Source organism: Passer domesticus, chromosome 10, assembly GCF_036417665.1.
Source record: "Passer domesticus isolate bPasDom1 chromosome 10, bPasDom1.hap1, whole genome shotgun sequence".
NCBI classification, from domain to species: Eukaryota; Metazoa; Chordata; class Aves; order Passeriformes; family Passeridae; genus Passer; species Passer domesticus.
In genome coordinates, this window is record NC_087483.1 from 12730498 (window position 1) to 12755759 (window position 25262).

General features: G+C 39.1%; 1 protein-coding gene across 12 annotated transcripts in view; it reads right to left on the reverse strand.

The window, feature by feature from the left end:
- The window catches only part of COL5A2 (collagen type V alpha 2 chain), a 172560-nt gene that overhangs the window by 98553 nt on the left and 48745 nt on the right, over nucleotides 1–25262 (reverse strand). For 8 of the 12 annotated variants that reach the window (XM_064433797.1, XM_064433803.1, XM_064433801.1 and 5 more), the window contains one exon: nucleotides 17348–17457. The exons of 2 other annotated variants lie outside the window; for them this stretch is intronic. In XM_064433797.1, the coding sequence (XP_064289867.1) occupies nucleotides 17348–17457 (110 nt within the window). Of the gene's footprint in view, nucleotides 1–8659; nucleotides 9248–17347; nucleotides 17458–25262 lie in introns of those variants that run through there. 2 more of the 12 variants (XM_064433806.1, XM_064433805.1) reach the window with 2 other exon arrangements.

Sequence of the window (25262 nt, forward strand, 5' to 3'; positions counted from 1 at the left end):
CCTTCCTTTGTTGCCGCCAAAGCATGTTCCAGTCCTGTCTGCCTCTTGCCAAAGCAAGCACTAAACATCTGGAAATCATCCTCCATGACTTTCACCAGTGAGGTGCATCTGCCTTGCAATGTAGTTCCCATACAGTGGGAAGACACCACACTCACATATATATGTAAAATTCCCTACAAAAATCTAACACACTGTATATTAAACCACTTTAATCTTTACCATGCAGTAAGTTACAAACATGTTATTTTTTTCAAAGATGTGAGCATATATACTGGGGATCTTTACAGACCACAACACTCCTGATTCCAGAGAGTTCTAAAGTACAGATATTTACTCTTAGGATTGTGTTCTCTTCCTCACACTTGAAATCTTTTTAGTATTCAAAACCAACAGGTTTTCAATGCATACATTATGTGTGCTGGTTTGGGAATTTTAAGGGTAAAAGAAGTCACTCCAATGGAAAATTAATACAGAGGAAAAGAGATACCACTTTTTGCCTGTGCCTCTGAAGGAGTGGGAAATGCAGGCTATTTCCACCCTTTTCCACAGCCCAAAGTCACAACAGGACAATGACCCCTCGGTTGTATGGAGCTGAGAGCTCCTCCAGAGGTCCAAGCCCCATGACACTCCCAACCCCCTTCTGGAAGTTCCTGCCTCTTGCTTCCCTTCCTCTTCTATTCTCAGAGCTTTGGACATGCTGAGGATTATTCAGAAGAATTTCAGGAAGCCTCCAAGAGCCTTTGAGAAGTGAGATAACCCAGCTACTCAATGGTATCTTTCCTACCAAGGGGCTCATCACTGATATAAGCAAGAAAGCCAAAAATAGATCATACTTGGTTAAAAAAAAACCAAAACTTTATTTGTTTATTGATTATATCACTTGTCAACAATAATTCATAATCTGGACGAAATAAATTCAGGGTAACTTGATTTTTCTGAAATAGCATAGATGGTTTAAAGATTACTAAATAATCCTCAATATTTGGAAAATGAGACACTCCAGCTGAAGGAAAAAACTCCTACTTTGAAGTAGACAGAAAATAAGTCATAAATAACTGTCATAGGATAGCAATCACTATGGCAATTCAGTACATTTCTATTAGATCTGAAGATTTGATAGAACCCAGTAAAGAAAGTATTTGTGAAAGGTTGAGTGTAAAACAGCTTCTGTTTGCTGCTTCTTTAATTTAACTTTTTTCCTTAAATATTTTTTCTTGATCTACTGGGATGTTTATCCTGACAGGAGACATGAGATTTCAGACTAGAAAGTGATTTAATATCTATCAAGCTTGTCTATGATTTCTTGAAAGAGAGAGAACTGCTTTAAACAAAATGCTCCCTCAGCATAACCTCTGAGTACCTATGATAATACAGCTGGCCCGAGACAGTTCTCCTCAAATGAGGAACAGTTTCCTTCTGGCTTTTAGCTGGATTTTCACTACCATTTTAACGTGAAGCAATAATCTTGGAGCAACTGGGCCAGGACAAACTCACAAATTGGCAGAAGGCAGGTTTAGATTAGATACTAGAAAGAAATTCTCTCCTGTGTGTTGGATAAAGCATTGGAATAGATTACTAAGAGAAGCTGTGGCTACCCCATCCATGGAAGTGGCCAAGGCCAGGTTGAATGGGGCTTGGAGCAAGCTGATGTAGTGGAAAGTGTCCCCACCCATGGCAGGGGGTGAAACAGGGTGGGCTTCAAGGCCCCTCCCAACCTGAACAGTTCTGTGATGACTCTTCTTTTATCTCCCACAATCTTTTCCTACACTACACTGCCATTATGCCCATAATCCTGCACTTCAGGTGGTCAGCTTGCTGAAGGATGCTGGCAAGCACTTAATGACCAAAGAATATTTGGAGAAGATACTGTATGGACCTTCTCTGCCAGACATCTACTGCTCAGCAGGGAGCAGACCCCAGGGACACAGTTTACTCTTCTGTTCTTACTCTAAATGAGTTCATGTCCAAAGCTCTGAATTCCTGCCAGCAGTATCAGAGTCGCTGTTTGTGTTTCTATTCAGCCACATTATCCAAAGAACAAGGGCACAAAGATTCAAATTAATTCTTTAGTCCTCCCATGCTACTGCTGCATAGTCCAAAGGCTATAAATGAAAAGTAGAGAAGACACAAACCACCAAGAAAGCTTTTCAGTATGAAAACAACTTCATTATATCACTCTCCCAGCTATACTGCTCACACAGAGCAGCAGAAAAATGCAAATTCTCCAAAGCTCCAAACAAGTTTCAGCTGGCAGCAGATGGCCAAGGAACAACCTCAGGACAGCTCTCCAAAGACAAGACCTATCTTCAGCAGCAGATACAAACAGAATCCCGAGGGTCTGCATGAATAGAAGCTCCCTGAACAGGGAGCATCCCACCACTGGCTCTCTGACAATCATTCTTAGTCTTCATGCTTATATAACACATGACCTTTCTGCAGCAAATGCGGGTGGGATAGTGGAATAATGGAATTGTTTCTCACTGCAAGAATAAAAGGCAGCACAGCAGGCTATGAAAAATGTATGTTGCTTACTAAGAAGAGATAATTGTAAGCAACGGTTTGGATGTTTTAATTACCACAGCATCAAGGCTTTATCATCATTCAAAGCTTCCAGCACATAATTGTTTTCATAATTATAAATCAAATTGTGAAATAACCATTTATATTAAAATAATTGTGTTACTTCGTATAGTCAGTACCACTGGTTTATCCTTTCTTGTAGTTCAGGAACAGCACTAACTTTTCAAATTCCTCTAAATTTAAGCTAGGAAAAGCACAGAATCACAGAACAATCCATGATCAAAAAAAAAAGTATCTAGAGAAACGGTATTATTTCTACATACACAATGCACTGATTACATAAAAGACATAAATAATACATCATGCCACCCCCTGGGGTACCTCTGTTCCTCTGTGTTACATGACTGTCATAGATAAGAGCCATTTTTCTCCAGCTTGAAAGTACCTGGTTTCTCATTTTATACAATGGAAAGAAATACATTTTCTTCATTAAACTTGGAATTAATGCATCCTACTTTCCAGCTCAAATCATACCTGACCCTCTGCACATGACAGCCTCACCAGGGCATTCAAGGACAGTTGAACAAGGTGGGTCTGTTGCAGCTTGAGATTTCAGGCAGTGCAACAATCCTTCCTCGTGCTCTGAAAGTTCCAACTCCAAGAAACCTTTGTCAAAAACTGAAATTCCAAGTTAATCTGATTAATTTATTCATTTTACATTAAAGGATACTTGGGTTTGCCTTGTTGGTTATATAAAGAATGGGGGGTTTGTCTACACAACAAAGTGAAGTGCAAGTCCAGTTTCTCTTCCCTGCCCCAACTGAGAATCCACTGGATTAACACTTTGATTTATTCTTTCTAAGAATAATTTCTGAGAAAATTCTGTCATCAGGACTCTGCACACAAAAATATGCAGGGTCACAATGACAAACATTAGTGAAACAGTGCACATATAAGGATAGATCACATGCCTCCAGCTGGAATTTTGACTATTTTTTATTACTTTGTTATTTCTTGGCACTGAGTTTGTTGCCTTCCTCTGTATATGGAAAAATAGTTGTATACAGGCCATGAACATCTGCTCAGTTTTTTTAAAGGATTACATTGTTGCATGAAGATCTGCCCTTGCAGTTCCTGCTTCCCTGCACATACACACAAGAACCTGTGTTTCTTTTCTGAAAAAACACCAAAAACCAAGTTAAGTGGTCAGTTGACCACTTTTAGTTCTAACCACAGAAAAATTGTAACTTACAGTGTACCCAGATAGTAAACACACCTTCAACACCAGGAGTTGTTCCTAAGCAGGGTTTCCTAGGAGCATTTATCATCAGTCATGAGATTTGGTAGATTCTTTTTTTCTGAAAATTTCTAAAGTGTTATCAAGTTAAAAAAGACATATTTTTTACCAATTTACATTTAAGTATTGTTAAATAGGACCAATAGAATGTTTTCACACTGAAACAAACTGCAAGGATGAAAAGACCTAACCAAGAAATGAAGACTGAGCATGTTAAAACATGAGTCATGAAATGACCATTCAGTTTCTATGGCAATAATCCATATTTGTAAACATCAGGAAGGAAAAATGCCTGCACTAACAAACACATCATGCAATTATTCTTCAATCTTCATCATATTCTTCAATGTATTTTCCAAAAAAACTGCAAGTTAATGTAGACAGTTCAACATCACCCTCAATTTTATGTATTCCGTAATTTTGAGCAAAGTTTTGCTCAGGCTGAACAGAAGAAGTCCTCTCGAGAAGTCTTCTTGTAGAAATTTCAGTGTAAAGTATCCTTCCCACACTTTTACAGTCAGGAAAGTTTTCTAATTCAATGAGTTAGTCCCCACAGAATTACAACTTTGTCTCATAGATACTAGATTCCTATTTGCTGCTTGTTTAGAGTTATATTAATTCTTATTTTTGAATTATTTACTATGCTTAAACCCCCAAACATATATACCTACATGCACACATATGCAGGTTTTCTCACTAAGAAAGCAGAGGTACGGACATAATCTGGGGATCTGGAACTTATAGGGGGAAAAAAGAATCACTACAGCATAACCAGGGGATTATCATTTACATACATAAGCAGGTACAGCCAGCATGGGTTTATGAAAAGCAGGTCTTGCTTGACCAACCTGATCTTCTTTTATGACAAGGTGGCCCACTTATGGGACAAGGAAAAGGCTGGGATGTTGTCTACCTGGAACTTAGTAAAGCTTTGGTCACTGTTTTCCATGGCATTCTTCTGGAGAAATTGGCTGCTCATGGCTTGGATGGGTGCACTGTCCACTGGGTAAGAAACTGCCTGGATGGCCAAGCCCCAAGACTGGTGGTGAATGGAGTTAAATCCAGCTGGTATCTGGTCACCAGTGGTGTTCCCCAGGGCTCAGTACTGGGCCCAGTTCTGTTCAGTATCTTTGCCAATGATCTGCACAAGGGGATCACAGCAAGTTCACAGTCAGCACCAAGCTGAGCTGGGGTGTCAATCTACAGAAGCAGTGCTGTGCAAACAGTTGGGTTCAATGATCTTAAGAGTCTTTTCCAACCTAAACAATAATTCTGTAATTCTAAGTACTATCAGATCCTCACTAAAATTGTGACAATTGTAAAAACAGGGGTGCTTTTCCTCTTTCATATAGAATCATACAGTATCATTCTCCTTAGGAGCTGTGTGGACTCTTTACACAGATGAAAGACCCATAAAATCCAAATAAGCATTTGGCACAAACACTCAATAATTCTTTCACTTTCTCATAGCTACAGAGGACTTTCACTTGTCATCTTACTCCCAACACTTGTCTCATTATGGGGACTGCACAATGTAGCAAGGTCTTATCTCCCTAAAGATAGTATCAGTGAGAAGATAATGGACACAGCTAATAGCCCCCATTCCAGCAGCTGAGCTGTTTTTGTCTCCAAAGTCAGCTCACTCTCCTGTCTCTCTTGCATGGTTTCCAGACAAAATGAAAGACCTCGAGAATTCAAAAAAGGCAAAGAGGATCATTAATCTAAACAGAACAATGGCCATTTATTGCTCTTCCTTGTTCACACTGTCGAACAAATTAGTTATTTTTAAATCCGCATCAGGGCTCACACTGATCTCAGTTGAAGGAGGGTTGACACCACAAAAGGTGGACAGGAAAATATAACTCAGACAAAGGTGCATTGCAAAACCTGATGAGAACCAAAGGCAAGTATAGGATTGAAGAGAAATATGGGAAATGGTGGCAATAAACCACCACGTGAAATTTGCACAGACAATTCTTCCTGAACAAAGTGATTCCCACAATTTCAAATCTGATTCAAGTGTACAGATTTTCCACTAAAGGTGTGTTTCTAATTTGTTTTTGAAAAACTTTTACACTCCCAAGGGGACAAGAAAGGATCCCAGAAGCACATCCTGCTTCTGCTAGTAGTTCCCTCTATCCTAAGCCCTAGGAACGGAGGAAAGATCATAGAGTTGTGTGGAAAACACAAAAGTTCAGACTTTTCAGGTATTCAGTGGTTAAACAGCACAGAATTTCAGTCACCTCCTGGGCACTTTCTGATCCTGTTGCATTTCTGAACTAGACCAGGTCCCTACAAAGAAACTAAAACCAGGATCTTTCAGTCCTTCTAGGATTTTGCAGCACTGACCTTATTGATAAATAACTTTTAAATAGGCACATTTAAACAGCCAGTCTCAAAATGACTAATTTTGCTGTAATAGGTTTGGAAGTGTCTGGTTTTCACATTTTCACATGCATTTTAAGGATGTGTACTATGTAGCACTACCAGCCAAATGCTTTGAGCAGAACAGATCAATCTGCAAGGGTTTCAAGAGAAAAAAAAATTAATAAAGAAACTGACATTACTTAAAAGCACAGGAATGGTAAGTGACAAAAAGCTAAACAGTATGTTTGGTTTGAATAAGTATTACAGTTCTTTCATTAAGGTTTTTTAACTATATTATCTGCTTTATCATATTCAACTTATCTAACAATATCAATCCCCCTTATGATAAATTCAGTAACATACTGCCACAAAAGCTGTTTCATTCTGCCACTGTGTCTAAAGCTGACAAGCAGCATTCAACCCTCATTTTTTTTGAGGACTGTCATGAAAAATGACTGGTACAACACTGCTTTATATCCTTTCTGAAAGCTGGATGGACTTTCTAATCTATGCTTTCTTAAGTGCCCTTCTTGCTTTCCCAGATACCTCTAATATTTGTTTATCTGGTAGTACCTATATTCAAGTAAATAAGTGAATGAGAAATAAAGCAGCTCTACAGACAGTCACCTGCAGTAAAATACAGTGTTGACTGATGTTAGACCTCTACACAAACACCAAACCCAAGACAAACTAAGAGTAAAACCTGTCCACTCTTCAGCATTTGTAGGCTTCAATCAGGAACTAAATGAAAGGTGAAATCCCTTTCTTATGCAATTAAACCAGACCAAGGTGTAGAATGCACCCTACTTCTATCTTCACTGCACCAACTCTCAGATCACATTAAAATAGGTTTGGGTTTGGTTTCTTTTTAATATAATGAACATTGGAAAAAGGTCTGTATAGTAGACAAAAGCTATTAATTCTCAAACAGGAAGATGAGTAAGTGATGTAAGTGTAAACAGATGTCACTAATTTATTACAACATATTTTGCTCTCTGACTTACCACGTACCTCTCAGTTGCCTCGGCAAACAGCACATGGGAAATACATCCCAGAACTTGTTGCTACACTACTGGCTTATCCCACAATTTCCATAATTCCAACAATCTAGCAAATGACATGTAATAAACCCACAGAAAACTCATATAAATTTTGAATTTTTTTTAAATAGGCAAAAAGCTGTAATTTTTATTAAATGGACACCAAAAATGAAGTCAGTATTTTCACAAGTGTTTTGTTTGGTATTACATGTAACTGACAAATGCTAATACATGCCTCCCTTTATGGCAAGTATATGAATTACATTCACAAGTTTATATAAAGTGCCCCCTCTATGGGACTTCTTACACAGCTGTGCACGGGCAAGACAGTCTCATTTTGCTTTGTAGAACAAAAGTTTCAGAAATATTGCACTGGTTTATTCATCAGGCTTTGACTCCTCCTCACTTATGCAATCCAGCGTATTACCAGAGAAGTTCCGTTACAAGAAAAATTAGACCTTAAAAATACACAATAAAGTGCAAACTGCATTGTAGGGTACATCCTACAATGTGCTGGAATGCCTTCCAAAGGGACTTTGTAGGGCATAATTTGGAAAAGAAGCCAGTGTTACATATAAGAAGGCTAGGAAGTACGCTCCGGAGTACAACAGCTCCAGACTATCCCACAGCCAGCCTGCTCGCATTTCAGGAAATCAACACAGATCACCACATCCATCCCGACTGATGAAAGAGCACAGTCACTGCTCCTGACCATCAGTGTCTCTCTGGCAGGCACTGAAATGACACTGAACACGAAGGGCTACCAGGCAGCCTCAGCCAGTGCAGGTCGGGGGGTGAAGCTCGCAGCTCCCCGGCGCTCCTGCCCGCTCGGAGCTCGCCCCGCGCCCCAGCCCCGCCGAGGGGAGGCTCTGTGCCATCCTGCCATCCTTGCAGCCCCTCCGCAAGAGCCTGCGGAAGAACGAGCCGGAGAAGGAAAGAAAGGAAAATTAAAAGGAGGAGGGGGGAGGGGTGGAAAAAAGGGAGAATCCACGTTTCTGCATTTCTCTAAAACAAAGAATGTGAGAAAGCAGATGTAGTTCAGCGCAAACGACTCCACCCTGCGAGGCTTCGGTGTTTACTCTCCCAGCTCGCTCGCCCAGCTGTCCTCCAGCCGCGTCCCAAGCCCTTTCTTTTGTTGGGAACTTCCCAGCGGCCGCAGCCCCGCCGGGACGGGGGCTCAGCCCGAGCGCCCCGCGGCAGCACTTGGCCTTTGACCGCCCCTCCCGCTCCGCGCCCGCAGCGAGCGCCGCAAACCTCGGTCTTCCGCTCAAAAACCCAAAGCGCAAACCCCTCTCTGCCTCCTTCTCAATATGTGAAAGCAATACTCCCGTATCCCAGGTTTTCCACTCCACTTACTAGCCAAATCACACAATAAACACACTGCATGCAAAGAGGGGGGATTATGATAATTGTTTAGAGGTAGAGAGAAACTCACCACCTTCATACTCTTCCACTTCTTGCGCTTTTATGGTTACAAATCGGCCTAATAAAGCAGCGAGGATGAAAAAAGTTCTCGTTTGTACCAAGACTGCCATCATGCCTAGATATTAGACATGTATCCTCCCTGGGCAGCAAAAAGTGCAGAATCGTGAGGTTATTTTAGCACCATGAAGCCAGCTGAGGAGTCGTTCTGCCTTTCCGCATCAGTTCCAGGACAAAGTCTGCGAGCCCTCCTTTCAGCACCAGCTCCAGCGCAGTCTGCAAACACTCCTTTCAGGGGATGCAGCTTTAAATAGGAAGAATGCTGCCTCCACTTTCTTCCTGCCCCTTTTCAGCTCGTTCAGGCTCCTAACCATCCACTCCCTGCCAAGCAACAGTCTGATTGATGGTAAATAACCGAATCAGAGCTGCCTTCACTCTTCCTTGAACTTTTCTCTTTACGAGCACACTTGCGGGATACTTTCCTGCTGCTGTGCAGTTCATGTGCTTTTCCAGGACCATTTATTAAGCAAGCAAAAGCAGAGTTTTAAGAAGCTGTCAGGAAGAGAAAGCTCTGCCTTTACCACACCCAGCGCACGCTTCCTGGAAATGGAGGGTATAGCCCCATTTGGAGCCGATTCCCTTATTAGGAACTCGATCGCTTCCAGCGCCAGAGGAGGATTTCCTCCTCTCCCCTGATAACTGCCCCCTGCCTCGCTGTGTTAAACGGGACTCCAGTCCCTTCAGAGGGGCTCTCAGAGCTAAAATAAGGCAGCTTGCTTCAGGAACTTGGAAATAAGCCCCCTTCACTCAAAGGGAAATAATCATTCTCAAATGAATTCTTTTGCTGAATAATCTTTCCTCAAATGCCTACGTGCCCTGTATTTAGTGTCCTACCAGTTGGGAACACTGCTGGAAATCACCGGAAGATGCTGTACACTTTTAATACCAGAATGCCCGTTCAAACTAACCAAATACCTGCTTTTCTTCAAGACTCTCTGCCCCGTTCTCTGACAAGCCTACCTAAGCCCCAGCCTAGTATTTAGCCCTTAACAATGTTCCTTAATTAGCATTCTAGCGTGAGCACTAAGCAAATCTCTCTTTTGTGGATCACTTGCAACTGGGAGTAGAATGTTACATTTCTTTCTTCCCACAGTGTTTATGGTCTGCTGAAAGGAAGCTCAGTCACTAATCCCCTCATTAGCTAAGAATGGGGTCATCTATACCTGCTGCAGGGAAATACAGATTCATCTGCTGGAAGGTTTTCTGTGTTCAGCTATTTCAGCTCGAGAACAATCCTATTTGAAGAAAATATCTTCACCTGGATTCGTACAGATTGGAAACTCCCTGACTAATCACAGGACAATTTATCACCTCAGTGATGCAGAATCCTAAAGCCTAAGAAGTTTTCTTCTGTCTCTTCAAAGGACCAGAATACCCAGAAGAAGAAAGGTAACCCAGAAAATGGCACAGCACTGCAATGCTACATTAAACCTACTCAAACAGCAAAACCAGAAAAGACCGTAAAAATACACTGAAGAACAACATCAAAGTTCCCTGCTCTCTTGCACCAAGCTGTCTTGACACTTTTTTTTCCCCCTGAGGTATTCAAAGATAACTTCTGTGATTTCCCTCCTAGGAGAGATTCCTACAGTGATATCTATAAGTTGCCCTTCATATCTAATTTTGCTTTGGTCCCACCAACAGGTTATGACACCTAACTAAAGGAGATGAACCATAGAATAGAAAAGGATACTAATTGAATCCCTTATAAATACTTCCTTTTACCATGGTTCTGCACTTAGAGATGGTTTCAGTTTTATTACAAGCATCATATTGAATAATTAAGTCTATCATTTTTCATTTCAACAAATTCACTTCCAAGTCTAAGCTATTTGATAGCATTCCACTGGATATGAGTGAGATAAAATCTTCAGGTAGCACCACTGTGAGTGGAGTCAGACCAAGTAATTAAGATTGGGCAGATAAATAATTCCAAGTATGCTCAGTGTCACTTCTCCCTTCTTCCTCTCAATCAGGGAGAAGCCAACATTGCATAGAATAATATTGTATATTTATGCAGAAACTTCTTTCCAAGGTTTTTTTCTTTTTTTTTTTTCCATAGATTTTAGGATTCTGTAAGAATAGAGGAATATGGAATTTCGCAAATTAGCCCAAGGTCATGGATTCACTAATAAAGCCTTTTTTTGGAACTCATTTTTCTTCTGTGCCAAGGAAAACTTACGCAAGAAGAAAATTCCTTGGGAGGAGAATCCTGGGCCCCAACTCCTGGAGCAGATTCTTCCCCAATCCACCTTCATTGTTACACATCCAGCTTACAGTATATAACCATACCTAATTTAGTAGACAGAGAGACTGCAGAAGTCATAGGACTGAATCCTCTTTGTCTAGTCCATCTCAGTAGGGAAATAAATGTGGAAAAGCAGGAAACAAAACCAGGCTCTTTCCACCAGCAGGAGACTCTTCGAATTCAGGATTGCCTCAGCTACCAATTTGTGGCTGATTACTTACAGGAGATGAAAAAGTGATATGACATGATTAAAAAATCACTTTCTAATAGAATCACAGAATAGTTATGGTTGTAAAGAACTTTTACAGGTCATCTAGGCCAAGCCCCCTCCAACAAGGAGGGACATCTTCAAATAGACCAGGCTTCTCAGAGCTCTGTCCAGCCTGATATTGAAGGTTTCCAGATGTGGGGCATCAACCACCCCTCTGTGACTCCTTTTCCAGTATTTCATCACTCTCATCATAAAATTCTTCTTTATACCTAGTCTGAATCTACATTCTTTTTGTTTAAAGCCATTACCCCTCGTCCAATTGCAACAGGCCCTGCCAAAATGGGTGTCCCCATCTTTCTGACAGAACCCCTTCAGCTACTGGCAGAATACTATAAGGTCTCCCCAGAGCCTTTCAACCTTTTCCAGGCTGAACAAACGTCCACCAACTCCTCCAGCCTGTCTTCACAGGAGAGGTGTTTCATGCTTCACATTAGAGCAACCTTCATGTTTTAAGAATCTTTATACAACAGAAAGGGACACAACATCACAATAGCAAAATATTCACACAGAAGCAGTGTGTACTCAGTGATAAGCTCTAAAAAGTCTCAGTGAAATGAGAGCTCCCCAAAGCTAGGACACTCCTAGAAATGTCAAGACACAATATTCTGAAAATATATAGAACTAAATACTCCCTCTTATCCTTTTTGTTGCTATTACCTACTTTTAGCCAGTAAGTTAGTACTGTAAGTTTTCTGACCTAAAAGTCACATGTAAAATTCAAAATTACTCAAAAGTCAAAGCACATTGTGAGTGATAGATGGGGCTAGGGAATACTCTTATGTAATTGTGAGGACACCGAAATATATTAAAATATAATTCACCCACTTAAACCTTTCAAAATCTCAAAGTCAGGCCAGAAAAACCCAATTAGCAGGTTCAGATGCATCTGAGCATGCATACATATGAGCAATTAAAATCAAATATCCATGAGGGTCTCTCCAATGGAGTTTAAGAGCCTCTCACACCTTTCACACTGTTACAGACAGTGCGACAGTGCTCCTGTTCTAAACTAATCTGTGCCAAGCTGATAGAAAGTATCTTTACATAAATGTGTGAGCCATCTGCTACATATGAGAACCTGCACCAGTGTTTTAGATCAATATGAAATCAGTGGAAACTGGGAATAAACTCTAGCTGAATTCAAAGGCTATCTGCTCAAAGACAAGCAAGATTTTCAAAAGCAGTGCGGTTTCACCAAAGGGAGCTCACGCCAGTGTGAGAGTTGCCATCAAGTTTTATGTAGGCAGTTAAATCCACACTAAGTGCTGTTTGAAATTTCCACCTTGTATAACTTCTTCGATCACACACTTAGCTTAAAAAAAAAAAAGCAGGAAATTTCCACACCATATATTTAACTTGCAAAAATATAGTCCACATAAAATGCTTGCCCTTTCTTTGAATTAACTATTAAAATGAACATGACTGAAATAATATATGAGAGGAAAATAGTTCTACCTTTGAAGTGTGTTCACTTTGCACTTTTAAGACCATTACAGCATGAGGAATCAGTTTCCCCATTTTATACAGGCCTTTCACGTAGTAAAAGGAGAGAAAATTCTGCTATTTAAAATGAGAAAATGTAATAGAAAACTACAGAAAAGGGCAAGAATGAAAACAGAGGAATATTACACTACTTTTCAATCATATTTTAAATGGACTAGATTCCAAAATGTACAGCCTCAAAATCATAATCTTCCTGCACATAAATACACCAAAAAAAACTAATATCAGCTAGAGATTTAAGCAATGCTACATCAGTAACACCATTGCCTAGTTGCAGGAGAATATTCCCATCAACCTTTGTGTAGGAAAGTTTAATAAATTAAGTCCTAACAGAGGAAATATATCTTTCTTGGATATATTTCTTTGTAATGTTGTTTCAGTTTCTCTTTAATTTTTGGACATAGGATGATACTTTGCTTTAAAACTGCTAGTGAGGAGTCTTGGATTATGTCAGTCACCATAAATAGGCTTTTGCTATGAGGAACTACAAACCCAGTAAGTTCAATAAGTTATTTGCATTGGCAGCCTTTCCTTTAGAATGTCTCAATTAAATTAAACTCAACATTAGTCTAAGCAAAAAAAGTCAACGAATTAATTAGGGAAGTAATTAGGGAAAGTCTTGCATGAAGTCCTCTGAAAATTATACTTATTCTTTACCTAGAACAGGAAAAACAGCATCATTATTTTATTCTTTATTACAAATTCATTGTCAAGCTGGCTTTTGTCTGCCTAAGAACTTAAACTGATTAAGCGTGAACATAAAAGGATCACAGCAAGCTACCCACTTAAGTGGCAAGGGCAAATGGTAATCTGTAATTCAAATGGGTCCCAGCTGATGGCCTTCACTGTTTTTCCTAATATTTAATTAATTTACCTGATGACCCTGAGACAGCTTACTCCATTCTTTTTCACTGACTGAAAGTCCCTGCAAAAGGAGTTAAAGGCCTATCCAAAAAGCATATTGATAAGTCCAATAATTTTTCTGACCTAGGGAATCACTTAAACCAATGGGACTGTAAAGAAAGAATTTGGCTGAAAGTTTATTTTTAACCCTATTCTCTTGTGGGCATAGGCTTGTTATAAGATGTTGAGGCTCAGGATTACTTAATAACCACCACTAAACTTTGTCCACAGTTTTAAAATAGTATTATTTAATTTTCATTCTTTTAAAATTCATGTCCAAGACTATGTAGAACTATTTTGTCTTAACACAGATTTCAGACCACTGAACTGTGCTTTAATATGCTCAGTGCAGCCCCAAGCACAAAATGAGCTCTTTGGTAACTTGTCATCATGTCCTAGTATAACACAACATGTTTTCAAGAAAAAAAAAAAAACAACAAAACACTGTATCAGTCTTTGGGAGTTTAAATTGTGTAAACTAAGGACATGATTAAAAGCATATGTATTGATTTCATCTATGGTTGTTGAAGTTTTATATCTATTGCTGTTTATTGAAACAGATGTGAATTTTAATTTAAAATTTAAATTGCTGCAGGTTTCACATACTCAGAAATATTACAGAATTTATTCTCATGATCTAACAAGCATCAGTGACCCCACTGAAAGAACAGGAAGATTATGTGGAGCTCAAATTAAACTCATTGCCCATGCTCCTATCTAAAGTCCCATGCAGATAGAACCCTACAGTCACCAGCATTTACGTGCTAGATAGAAACCTAAGAGTGTGTGTCCTCAACCACCAGAAGCAAAATAGTTGTATTAGCACAGCATGCTTCCTGGGCCTGTGTTCAGCTCTCCTGGCTTTATAATTTTTCCAGTTTGGGCAAGAAAAGAGCCCATGGTTTCCATTTTGGTCTCATGGACTAACATCCCAGTGGCCACTACCAGGCTGGTCATTAGTAAATCACCCTTTGGGAATTTACTAGTACGTAGAGCAAATACCCCAGCCAATTGGTTTCCCTATTGTTACACTTTTATTTTTAAAGCATTGATGTTCAGCCTTAGAATTGAATTTGTAGAACACCCGAAGCTGATGGAGTCATCAGCTGAAACCTGGGGAATAAAACATTTAAGTTTGTAGCAACATTCTTACCAACCATAACATGAGCAAGAAGTTCAGAATGCAGTCCTGCAAACCACATTGCTCCCAAGTTACATCTGATTTCCTAGCAAAATAAAAATACTGACAAGCCTGTACACACTACATGCCAATTAACAGAGCTACAGGCCTACAGATGTGACTGGAGAATGGCTAAAGCAGTTCCAGAAGGGACTTTAGAATCACTGAGCCAGTCACAGAACACATATGTTAAAATTAATCTTAGAAAAAAGTACATACATAATGCTCCAAGGAAAGTTAGTTATGGATCAAGCTCTATAGACGAAGTTTCCAAGTTAGCTAAACCCCAAGGTAACCAAATGCACTGGAATGTGTGTGAGCTCAAGCTGAGACTTTGTCAGCAGTTGCTCTGGGCCCGAGCCTGCTGCCTGCAGGGAGCTATGGGGAGCCACGCTGGGTGGCCTGCAGAAGGGAGTGTCCTGAGCAGATGGGGAACTGTGCAAGCCAGAAGTGGAGACAGGTCCAAGGAGGGTCTTCCCTCACAGGAAAAGGGCCACTAAAAAAAGGAATATATTTTCCCCCCTAAACCCCCACATTTATTACTACATCCATATGAAACAAAGTGTCTGTGACTTTACACATATTATAAAGTAGGAGTGAAGGGATCCATTTACACAGGATATTGTTTCCCATGTAAAAAAACCTTAGCAGATGTTTTGTGAGTGTTCAGTATCTATAGACACATTTGGACAACATTCTCAGGCACATGGTGGGATTCTTGGGGTGTGCTGTGCTTGGCCATGAGTTGGACTCAATGATTATAATGGGTCCCTTCCAACTCAACATATTCTATGATATAATGCCCTATATTAAATTTACATTTTCCAGAAAAAGCACAATTTTAACCATGTTGGTTTTTTGTCCTGGATAGTTGAAGTGCCTTTGATTCCACTTACTTGCCATTTAAAATTGGGAAATGCCTCAGCCACATTGACAAAAGGAACTTGGCTTGCTCAATATCTTACTGGAATTGCTCAGCTTTCAATAAGGTAACCTTCTTAAAATAAATTATTCAACATCTTTAATTAGTAAGAAGTAACAGAGTTAATAATTTGGGGGCAGGCATTTTTGATACCAACTCAAAGCAGTAGACACAGGGGTGAAAGATTGACCCTGTTGAAGTTAGCAGCAATATTTCAGCTGCTGAATTAATGTATTCTCTTGCCATGGAAGCTTCTACCCCTTTTTTACCCATCCTTTCATCACTCTGTTAATACATAGACTTTAATCTTCTTTAAAGAATTGGAATAGTCAAGATGTTCCCTTTAGATTCTTTTGAGCACTATTTTTCTTCAAGCAAGAAAATGCAATTTATATAAAGGCTTTTTTTCTTAAAACTAAGTCCTCTTCTATAAAATAGGATCTACCTCTATCAGGTGGTCAGATCTGATAAATGGAAAACTAGGGCATTTATAAAACCCAATTTAAAAGCAATTTTAAAAATCATGAAAAATAAAACTGGTCATATTTTTAGTATTTTCCATGTTGACGTGGACATTCCCTATTTCTTTGTTTTAAGCAGCCAGAGAAAAACTGTGCCAACATGGACAAAATTATGGATAATTAATAAAAGAAAGGGAAATAGCAACAGCAGTGGAAGGATGTAATAGAGAAAAAGGAGGAAAAAAGGAATCAGAATTTGTGTAGGTCGGGGATATAAGATTTGAATTTATGCACCAGGTTCACACAAAGCTGAAAAAAGGAAAAAATTCTGTAACAGAGTTATAATTCTAGCACTGGGGGTGTTGGTGCCACTACTAGAACTATAAGTCCAGGACATTAAATAAATGTCAGTACAGCTGTGTCTAGGTTCAAATAGAGAATGCAAAAGAGGTTTATTCTGCCTGCTTTACTTTTCCATTTCCTTTCCATGCTGTCTTCTTTCCAATATTTTATAGCTTTTATGAGCCTTATTGCACTAAGATTCTGTGAATGCATATGTGGAGCACATTTTGGACTGCCTTTAAACATTAAGTGCTAATTGAAAACATAGTTTACTCCGAAACAATTCATCAAGTTTACATTTAATTTTTGCTGTGAAAAAAATGTGCAAACTGAGCCCTTTTAGAAAACTTTTTAAAAATTTTTATTTCCGTACAGAACTCTTTATGAGATAGGCTTATTTTCAAAGTTATGACCCATCACCAAGTGGATTTTCATCTGGTTAATGGGCTGAAGCAGATTATGGAAGAGAATATCTACTCTCCATACTCACTGATATGCTTTATTTTGCCTCAACTGATTGCTTTCATGATGTAGTTCAGGAAATCAGCCTCTTACTCTTATTACTTTTTAAAGATTGATAGCTTAGATGAGCCTCAGTCATTTTAGAAAATAGTTATTAAAACTTAAAGATGGTTGTATATTTCCACAACAGCATAACTTATTTGCTTCTCAAAAATCCTCCTACCCTAAGATCCTCATGGCAGGCAAAAACTTCTATGCAAAAACTTCTTATACCTCTTGTTACATTATTTCTGGCAGCAGCTGAAATTATTAAACCTGGTGGCCCTGCAGCACATGGACACAACCTTACCTTGTAACCCTGGATCCAGTGATGGGGTGGTTTGAAATGTACCCAGAGATAGGTAACAGCCACAGCAGGCAACTGGACCGCTCGTTTTCCCCTCAATTAATGCCTGTTTGCTATTTGGAAAAGATTGAGGGTTCTTGTTAGAAATCAAGTGTTTCTATAAATTATTCATATTCAGGTACTTTAAAAGTACCAGACCATGTCACATATACTCTCCCTCAAATCTGCTGGGACATTAAATTACACCCACATCACCTCAGAAGGCAAATCAAATCTGACCACTGTTACACAGAGAAAAACCCACACAAACTGAGCCATGTGTGAAAAAGCCTTGCACAAAATGTGGGCAAACCCCAGAGATCTCTCTCACCATGCTAATTTGCATCAGCTAAGGTGCTTTCCATGTGGGTTCCCTAACCAAACTCAGTCCTGAGGAAAATGCAGCTCCCATGCACTGAGCCTCCCGCTGCTCAGGGACACAGCCCTGGCACTGCAGGGCACTCTGCACACAGGCAGTAGGAAGACAGATTTGTAATATTCTCTGTCCACTTCATTCCATGTCCACTATTTTATATTGCTAATTGTCACATATATTCAAAATCTATTGGACAAAGCTTTTTTTTTACTTAATCCAAGCACAAGCACATCCACAAAACCAAGTATAGGTATGAATTAATTGCAATTTGTATTTCTTGTCATCAGGCTGGTTGATTATTGATGTCTCATAATGTATGATCATTTTGATCATGATATTCATGCCAATCATTCAGGGTACTTTCAGAAGGATTGTTTGGCTTTGTGACCATTATATTGTTCCCAAAATACACTCCCAATCACATCTTTAGGAAGAAGAGAGGCCTGAATAGGAAGTACTTATGTTCCACAGATTTTAGGATACTGGAAATTAAATGTTTGATTGTAATTGACTATTTTTATCCTTATACTTAAACATCTCATACACTGGGTAGAAAAGATAGATGAAAATGCTCATTCAATTTCTTTAGTCTACTTCCAACATTCAGCAATGCACTAATTCTCCTATGAAAAGCAAAGTTTAAATTGCATGAAGGATAATTTCAAGAAGGATAAAATATGTGGTTTAGTGTTAAAAGACCTTATTCTTTGCATCTAGAATGCAAGTTTTAACTATCTGCTATTATCAATTCCTATAATATTTTTTATTATAACTGACAAAGGTCACAATAGAAAATGTCACTTCATATACAATTTTAATGAAACAAAGAATTTTCAGATTTTTCCCTCTGTGTCTTGGAACTCTTTTTAGAATTACACCTAAGAATAAGAGACTTGTGTGAAATTCTAGCCCTACTCTTCTAAGAATACAGGAAAAGTTTTAATATAAAATTTTGACCTAATTTATTTACATTCAGGAAGCCTGTGACAATGTGCCTCTAAAGACAAAGCAAACACATGTCAGAGGTAAAGTCCTGTCAGGAACTTGACAATGATCCCAGTCTTACCTGCAAGACTCCCTTAGGAATTGCCAAAAATCTCACAAGCCCCTCTGAAGCCACAGGGCTCCATGCAGATGTTAACTAAAGGATATAGCAAACTCGTAAAAAGTCATCAGCATTTAGTCAAATATCCCAGGGCTTATACAGTCTTCAGGACCCAGTTTATTTAATATATCTTCTCTTTTTCTTTTTTTTTAGTCTTTTTTAATACTTAGATTGAGGTTTGTACCCCAGCCCTTCTGAATAATCTTGTGAGGTTTCTAATGTGTAGAAAATAGAAAAAGAAGGGAGAGGGGAAAAGTTACTCCTAACCTCTCCTCAGTGCCACAGATCCTTAAAAATACTATTTATTCCCAGGAAGGGGGACTTTTAGGACCCTGAAAAATCACTCAAATTGTAGAATAAAGCCATTTCCAAAGGTGAGGGGATCAATAGACCACAACAGCTCACTGCACTTCAGCTTCAGGATCAGTACTAGAAGAAACTCAGCCCACTGACCTGCTAAAGCATGTCCTGGAATAGAATTTCCACCAAAGGAAAGCAAAGGAAATCAACTTGCCTATCACCAGCAAAATAACAAAATACAGACTCTGGCAGAAAAACCCAGCAAAGTATATGGAGCCTTTTACACTCTCTGTGGATATCAGACCTCAATACAATTTTGTTATGACAATCTTGCAATGGCTATTTGAATGTTTGCTGCTAGACCTATAACAAGGAATTTTAAAAGCCCACAATCTTATATATAGGCTCCAACAGACCATCAGAAGGCCAAGCTGAACCTAGCACTCACACAGACTAGAGGAAATACTTAGTTAGAGTGGTACACAGACAAATATTTTCTTTGGCAGAGAACAGGTCTCTATAAACAGGAACATGGTCGAATCATGCACTTTTTGCAGGAACTAAAGTATTCAAGCTCCAAAAAAAAGTCACTACCCAAAGTTATATAGGAAGGAAAAGAACAGCTAAATTATCATAGTGTTATTCCTTTATTTTTATGAAGCTGGATCCTTTGCAACAGCATACCCCTTCAGTGCTATTGTAAGGTTTTAAAACTCTGTATGTTGTGCCCAAAGAACCATTAGTTTCTACAATAGTGGATGCTTCAGTAAATCCTTCAATTCATCTAAAGGCTGTTTGCAATTGTTTATTTTCAAGCTTTATTTAGTGTCACATTTACACAGTCATGATTCAAATCAGCTCTAAATGCCCTGAACACAGAGGCCAGCCAATGTCAGAAAACTCATAGCCAAATGCTGTTTTTCTAATGATAGTGAGAAATTAGTCAAAGAAACTGCAGAAACAATTATTGTAAGTGCTATTGAAACTTAACTCTCTGATGGAAATTCTCCATTATCAATAAGAAGGATATACCAAAAGCAGTTCTGTCTTTTGTTCACTCACATTTACACAGGAGCTACTGGAAGGCTTTAATCCTGTAGCTTGGCTTGTCTAAAATACTCCTCTCTAAACATATATGTGCCCAATATTTATCCTAACAGGCATGCTCTAAATGTTTTGTTCCTGTTTTTATTCAAAAGTGAATACATCCAGATTATTGAGGACAGACAAAACTGAAGTTTGATCTGCTTCTTTAGCAAACATTCATGATCTACACAAACCCTTAGAAAATTAGTCCTTCTTCAAGTTATATCTGTTGGTCCTGAAGTTCTACAAATTCACCTATTTCCTCCATCTCTGAAAGAAGACTTATGTCTAAGGCACTTTAGTAGTTTGTGATTTAACAATCTAGGAAAATGTTCCCAGTGAATACTTTTTCCATATCCTTTAAGAGTGACACAGTATCCCTTTAAAAGCAAATGTACTTCTAAAGTAAAGAGCTAGCAAACAATTCATGTAAATATTACTTTTTCACATTTGAACTGATGAATGCGGAATTTCTGTGAAATGACCCCCTGAAGGCTGTAATGTTACATTCAATTTTATAATTATGTGTATACTCAAACTTAATGAGTAATTATAGAACTTGTTTGGGGAAATCAGGTGAAATCAGCACCGTCCTTCATCTGTGCAATCCTCTGTTTGCCATTGTGGAAATGGGGAAGGGTTTCAATGGCTAACTGGAGATAAATATTTTTGTAAGAAAGCCAGGCATGAAAATTCAGTCACTAGTACTGAAACAAAAAATTAAATACTTGGAAATCTCAAGGTCATCATGCACCTGTGAGACTGTGTAAGTCTCATTAAACTTAACTGACATTTTATACATTTGTTGAGAGCACGACACTCTCCTACAGCTGCAGATCATCTGAATGACTCCTCATTTTCATGGCTTTTTATGACTGTAGGCCAGATTATAATTTTAAATTGCAAAAGCCATAGTATGTTTCAACAGATTAATCAACTTTTTTGGCTTTGGCTTTGTGTTAGCTTAGTCTTAGCTCTGGGAGCTGGATCTGGGGCTGCTGACAGCTGTGGCTCACAGCGACGCAGCTCCTCCCATTGTCCCCACACGGCCAGGGGACAGCGAGGGACTCAGCCTGGCAGCCCAACACAGTCCAAAGGAGGGCACATCCAAGTGACTCAGCCTCTTGTTCTCTGAGCTTTCCCACTCCTCAGAAAGAGACCTGGGCATGAGGAGAGCTGCTGGTGTCTGCTCCCTGTGATGAAATTCCAGAAGGGCTCACGCAGCAGCTCTGGGGATTGGAGACAATTGATCCCTTGTTTGGCAGGGTCCTGTTTCCACAGGACCCATTTCCACCTCTCACTAGGGTTCCAAATACATCCCTTTAAATTGCTATGAAAGCTGCTAGGGCTTTAAAAGCAGGTCAGGGATAGGTCAGAGCCAGAGAACCAAAACTGTTTCAAACCAGCTCAAAAACCAAAAACTGCTTCAAAGACAGTTCTGTGCAAGCTTCATGCAAGTGCCCAACTGAGGACATCTGCAAATTCCAAGAAACACAATTCTGGCCAGATTAAGAGAGCTGAGAAACATGAAATAAATCATCTGACTTTAAAATCCCATCTTCTTCTAGCAGCAGACGTGCCTGAGATTTCCCCTTTCCATCAGATGGCCAAGCATCCTGCCACCAGGCCATCCCTCAGCAGCTGGCTCTCTCCTTTACACAGCCCTGCTTCATCCGAGTCCCTAACCAAAAGTCTGACTCACTTCACAGTGCTGTCCCAAAAGCTATTTTTATTTCCCAGCTTTGTAATTCTCTCTCAGATGTTAATCTATTTGCTCCTCCCTCTTCCTCCCACATAAGAACTTTAAAGTCTTTTTTTCCCAGCCACACTAATAAAATAATAAAGCAAGAAGAGAGATTGTGAGCTAAAGCATTTTGGAACCAAAGAATTTATAATGTATAAAAAATTAACTTCCTGTGTATTTCTGTAGCAATGCAATGTTAAAAGTGGGGTTTTTTTTGGTCTCAGAGCAAAGTTGCCCAGAAAATACAGAGGAAGATTGGAAATTCAGCGTTATGCTAAGGAATACCTCACTTTCCCCTGAACAATGAGGTTACTGCAGCTGTGCAGTCATTCACCAGGAATCCCTCTTACTGGAACATAAAAGCTGCTCTTTTATTCAAAAATTCCCTGCTGGATTTTTAAGTTCTAGTGAGACATGAGACATCCAGGACTGATTCAGGGAGTGCTCAAATTTACTTAATAATAGGAGGGCTGAAAGAAAATATTTCTTATTGAAACTTTTTTTACAAGTATTGAGATTTAATTTAATTGAACAGAAACATAATATCATGTTAGACTAGTTATAGCTATTCTCAGGTTTTGGCTATAGAAAGCAAAATTACGTCTGAAAATCAATCCCTGATGATGAGTCACATTTCAGTCTGTTTTCACTTAATTAGATTTTTTTTTACATATGTAGGGTTTAGAAAAAACAATGCAGACAACTATTGCAACTGGAAAATTATTAAAAGGCAAAATGAAGAGGTTCTGACTCAATGGCTAAGGTATTCCTGACTCCAAGAAAGTTCTGAAGAAGTAACCTTTCTAATTTGCAGAAATAATAAGTCTTGTGAAAGGATGCCCAAAATATTTCTCAAAAGTAACACATGGTCTACTATTTGCCTAGAAAAGGAAACCCTATTTTAAATTAACCTGGCAGACATATCTTACATGAAAAGAAAAAGTGTGAAACAGAATTAAAAACCTGAGAATAAGTAAACAGGAGAGAGAGATAACTACATCCTGCTTTCCATTTTTGCAATTGCTTTTTATTAACATCCAGTGAAGAGATGGTTCCACAGTAAAGGAACATGATTTAAAATGCAAGGTGTTAATAATGGCTAAAAATGAGACCTTAAAATTTATTCTTCTTTGGACGACATGCAAAAGATAAGAGAAAGATAATACTTTTTGAAAGCAACTGAAGTAATTACAAACCTGTTGCCTTGTACTTTTACTTTTGTAGAGGGAAATTATATCTGACTTAAAAATTCCTCAACTGCACCCAGATGAACATGTCGCTCTGAGGTGCATCATGTCACCTTAAAGACTATGACACAAAGGCTGTTGCTGAGCTGAGAGATTCCCATGGGCACTTCAAGCATTAAACCAAAGTGACTTAGCATAAAGATTACATTGCTTAAATACAAGGTTGCATGCAACTGCCTAAGGTGAGAGAAAACATAATGTTTTTTATGTGGACACTCCTTGTACTAGGCTGCCCTCCTTTAAAATAGATGTTATAAGAGGTCCTATTTCTCTTCAAGTACAGGTAATGAGAAAAACAATTCTGTATTTGGGGCATGGCACACTTTTACCTACTCAAAATTAGATTAGAAAAGATTTGCATAATTGGGCCAATTCCATAACTTGCTTTATAACACTGTGCAATGTTATATTTCCATGCAATGGTGTTTATTCCCTAATTGTTTTCATGCTTCAGTACCTGTGCCTTGGGTTCAGGATAAAAGTGTTCCAACTTCACACACACACAAACAAATCAGTAATTAGATCAGCTGGGAAAATGGGCATGGACTTTTGTTTTTCTGCCCACAGCTGAGAATAGCAATAAACACATATTAACAGCCACAATAAAGTTTGACTTTGATGGAGCCAGTGTCCCTAACAATCCTCAGGTTTTTAAAATTTATGTAGTTACCATGTGTAGATAGCTTCTAGCATAACAAAGTTGGAAAATCTGAAATTAACAAATTAGCAGAGGGAAAGACGGCAATAACAACGGCACATAAGTTGCAGATGGTATGTTGGAAACCAGTGGAAAATCCACATTATGGGATGTCATGACAGCTCACAAGATGCAGATCTAGATGCAGTATCAGCAATGCCTTGACTAAAGATTGCCACAGTCAACAGATGAGAGTTTAATCAGTTTGCCTATGTGTAAAACTTGAAATACGGAATTTGCCTGATAAAAGATGATGGTCCAGAAGTGAATACAGACCATTACACTAATATATTACCCAACAAGGCAAAGTTAAAAGAACAGGCCAACAGTAGGAAAACTTTGAGCTAGGACCATTCATTACATTAGGTACACAATCGTTCCTGAATGGGCAAGCTCAAAATGTAAAAACAGGATTTTGGGATAACTAGCAGTATTGATTGCATGTCTTGAAATAGGGGAAAAAAGCCCTGGCCATTCTTTATAAAAATTACTCCTGTCCTCAATACTGTTCAGTGCTTCTACTGCATTTACTTTTGTAGAAGCAATTCACTTTTATTTGAGCTAGGGATGGAAGAAGACTTGGAGTCAGAAGATTTAGCATCCAAACCCCATTCCTTGGTAATCAGATAAAGGCCATAAGCACTAAGGACAACATCTGAGACAAATGTTAAGTAAAAGAATAAGCAGAAAGGTACAGGGAAGAGAGACAAGAAAATGATTAAATTCATTTGTGTTTCTAAAAGCATCCATGTGTCCATGTAATATTCATACTCCCAGAGCTGGAAGGAATGACCAGATTGTTGATTTCAGACTGCATCAGCGTGCAGGGGAACAGTGCTGAGATGTGCCTGTTCTGGAGGCTGCAATTTGTAGCTGTCCTACACCAGAAGCAAAAAGTAAATTCTTAATTCCTTCTCTGAGCCAATGTTTTAGCTCTTACCCAGGACTGTGCCCATGTCCTGGCAGCTCTGCCACAGAGAAATGAAATGAGCTGTATGTTACAATGGGAGCAGGGAACTGAGGGATAATAAGGGCACTTGAATTAAAGGAAATTCCTTGAATAAGCTTATAGGGCCTCAATGCATTTCACCAAAGCACTGGGAATGCCTGATGGTGAAATACCTATTCGGCCTGACAGGAGCATGTTCCATCCCTGCTGGCAATGCCCACAGGAGTGGGCAGCCACAGCTGTCTGACAGGGATGTAAGTAGGGGGAACAGAGACACTGAGACCTCTGTGCTGCTGTTGCTCCTTTCCCTCTCCAAGAGCTTGCATCCCAGATCCAGCCAGAAAAACAGGGGTTAAGAATCAGAGAGCAGCTACA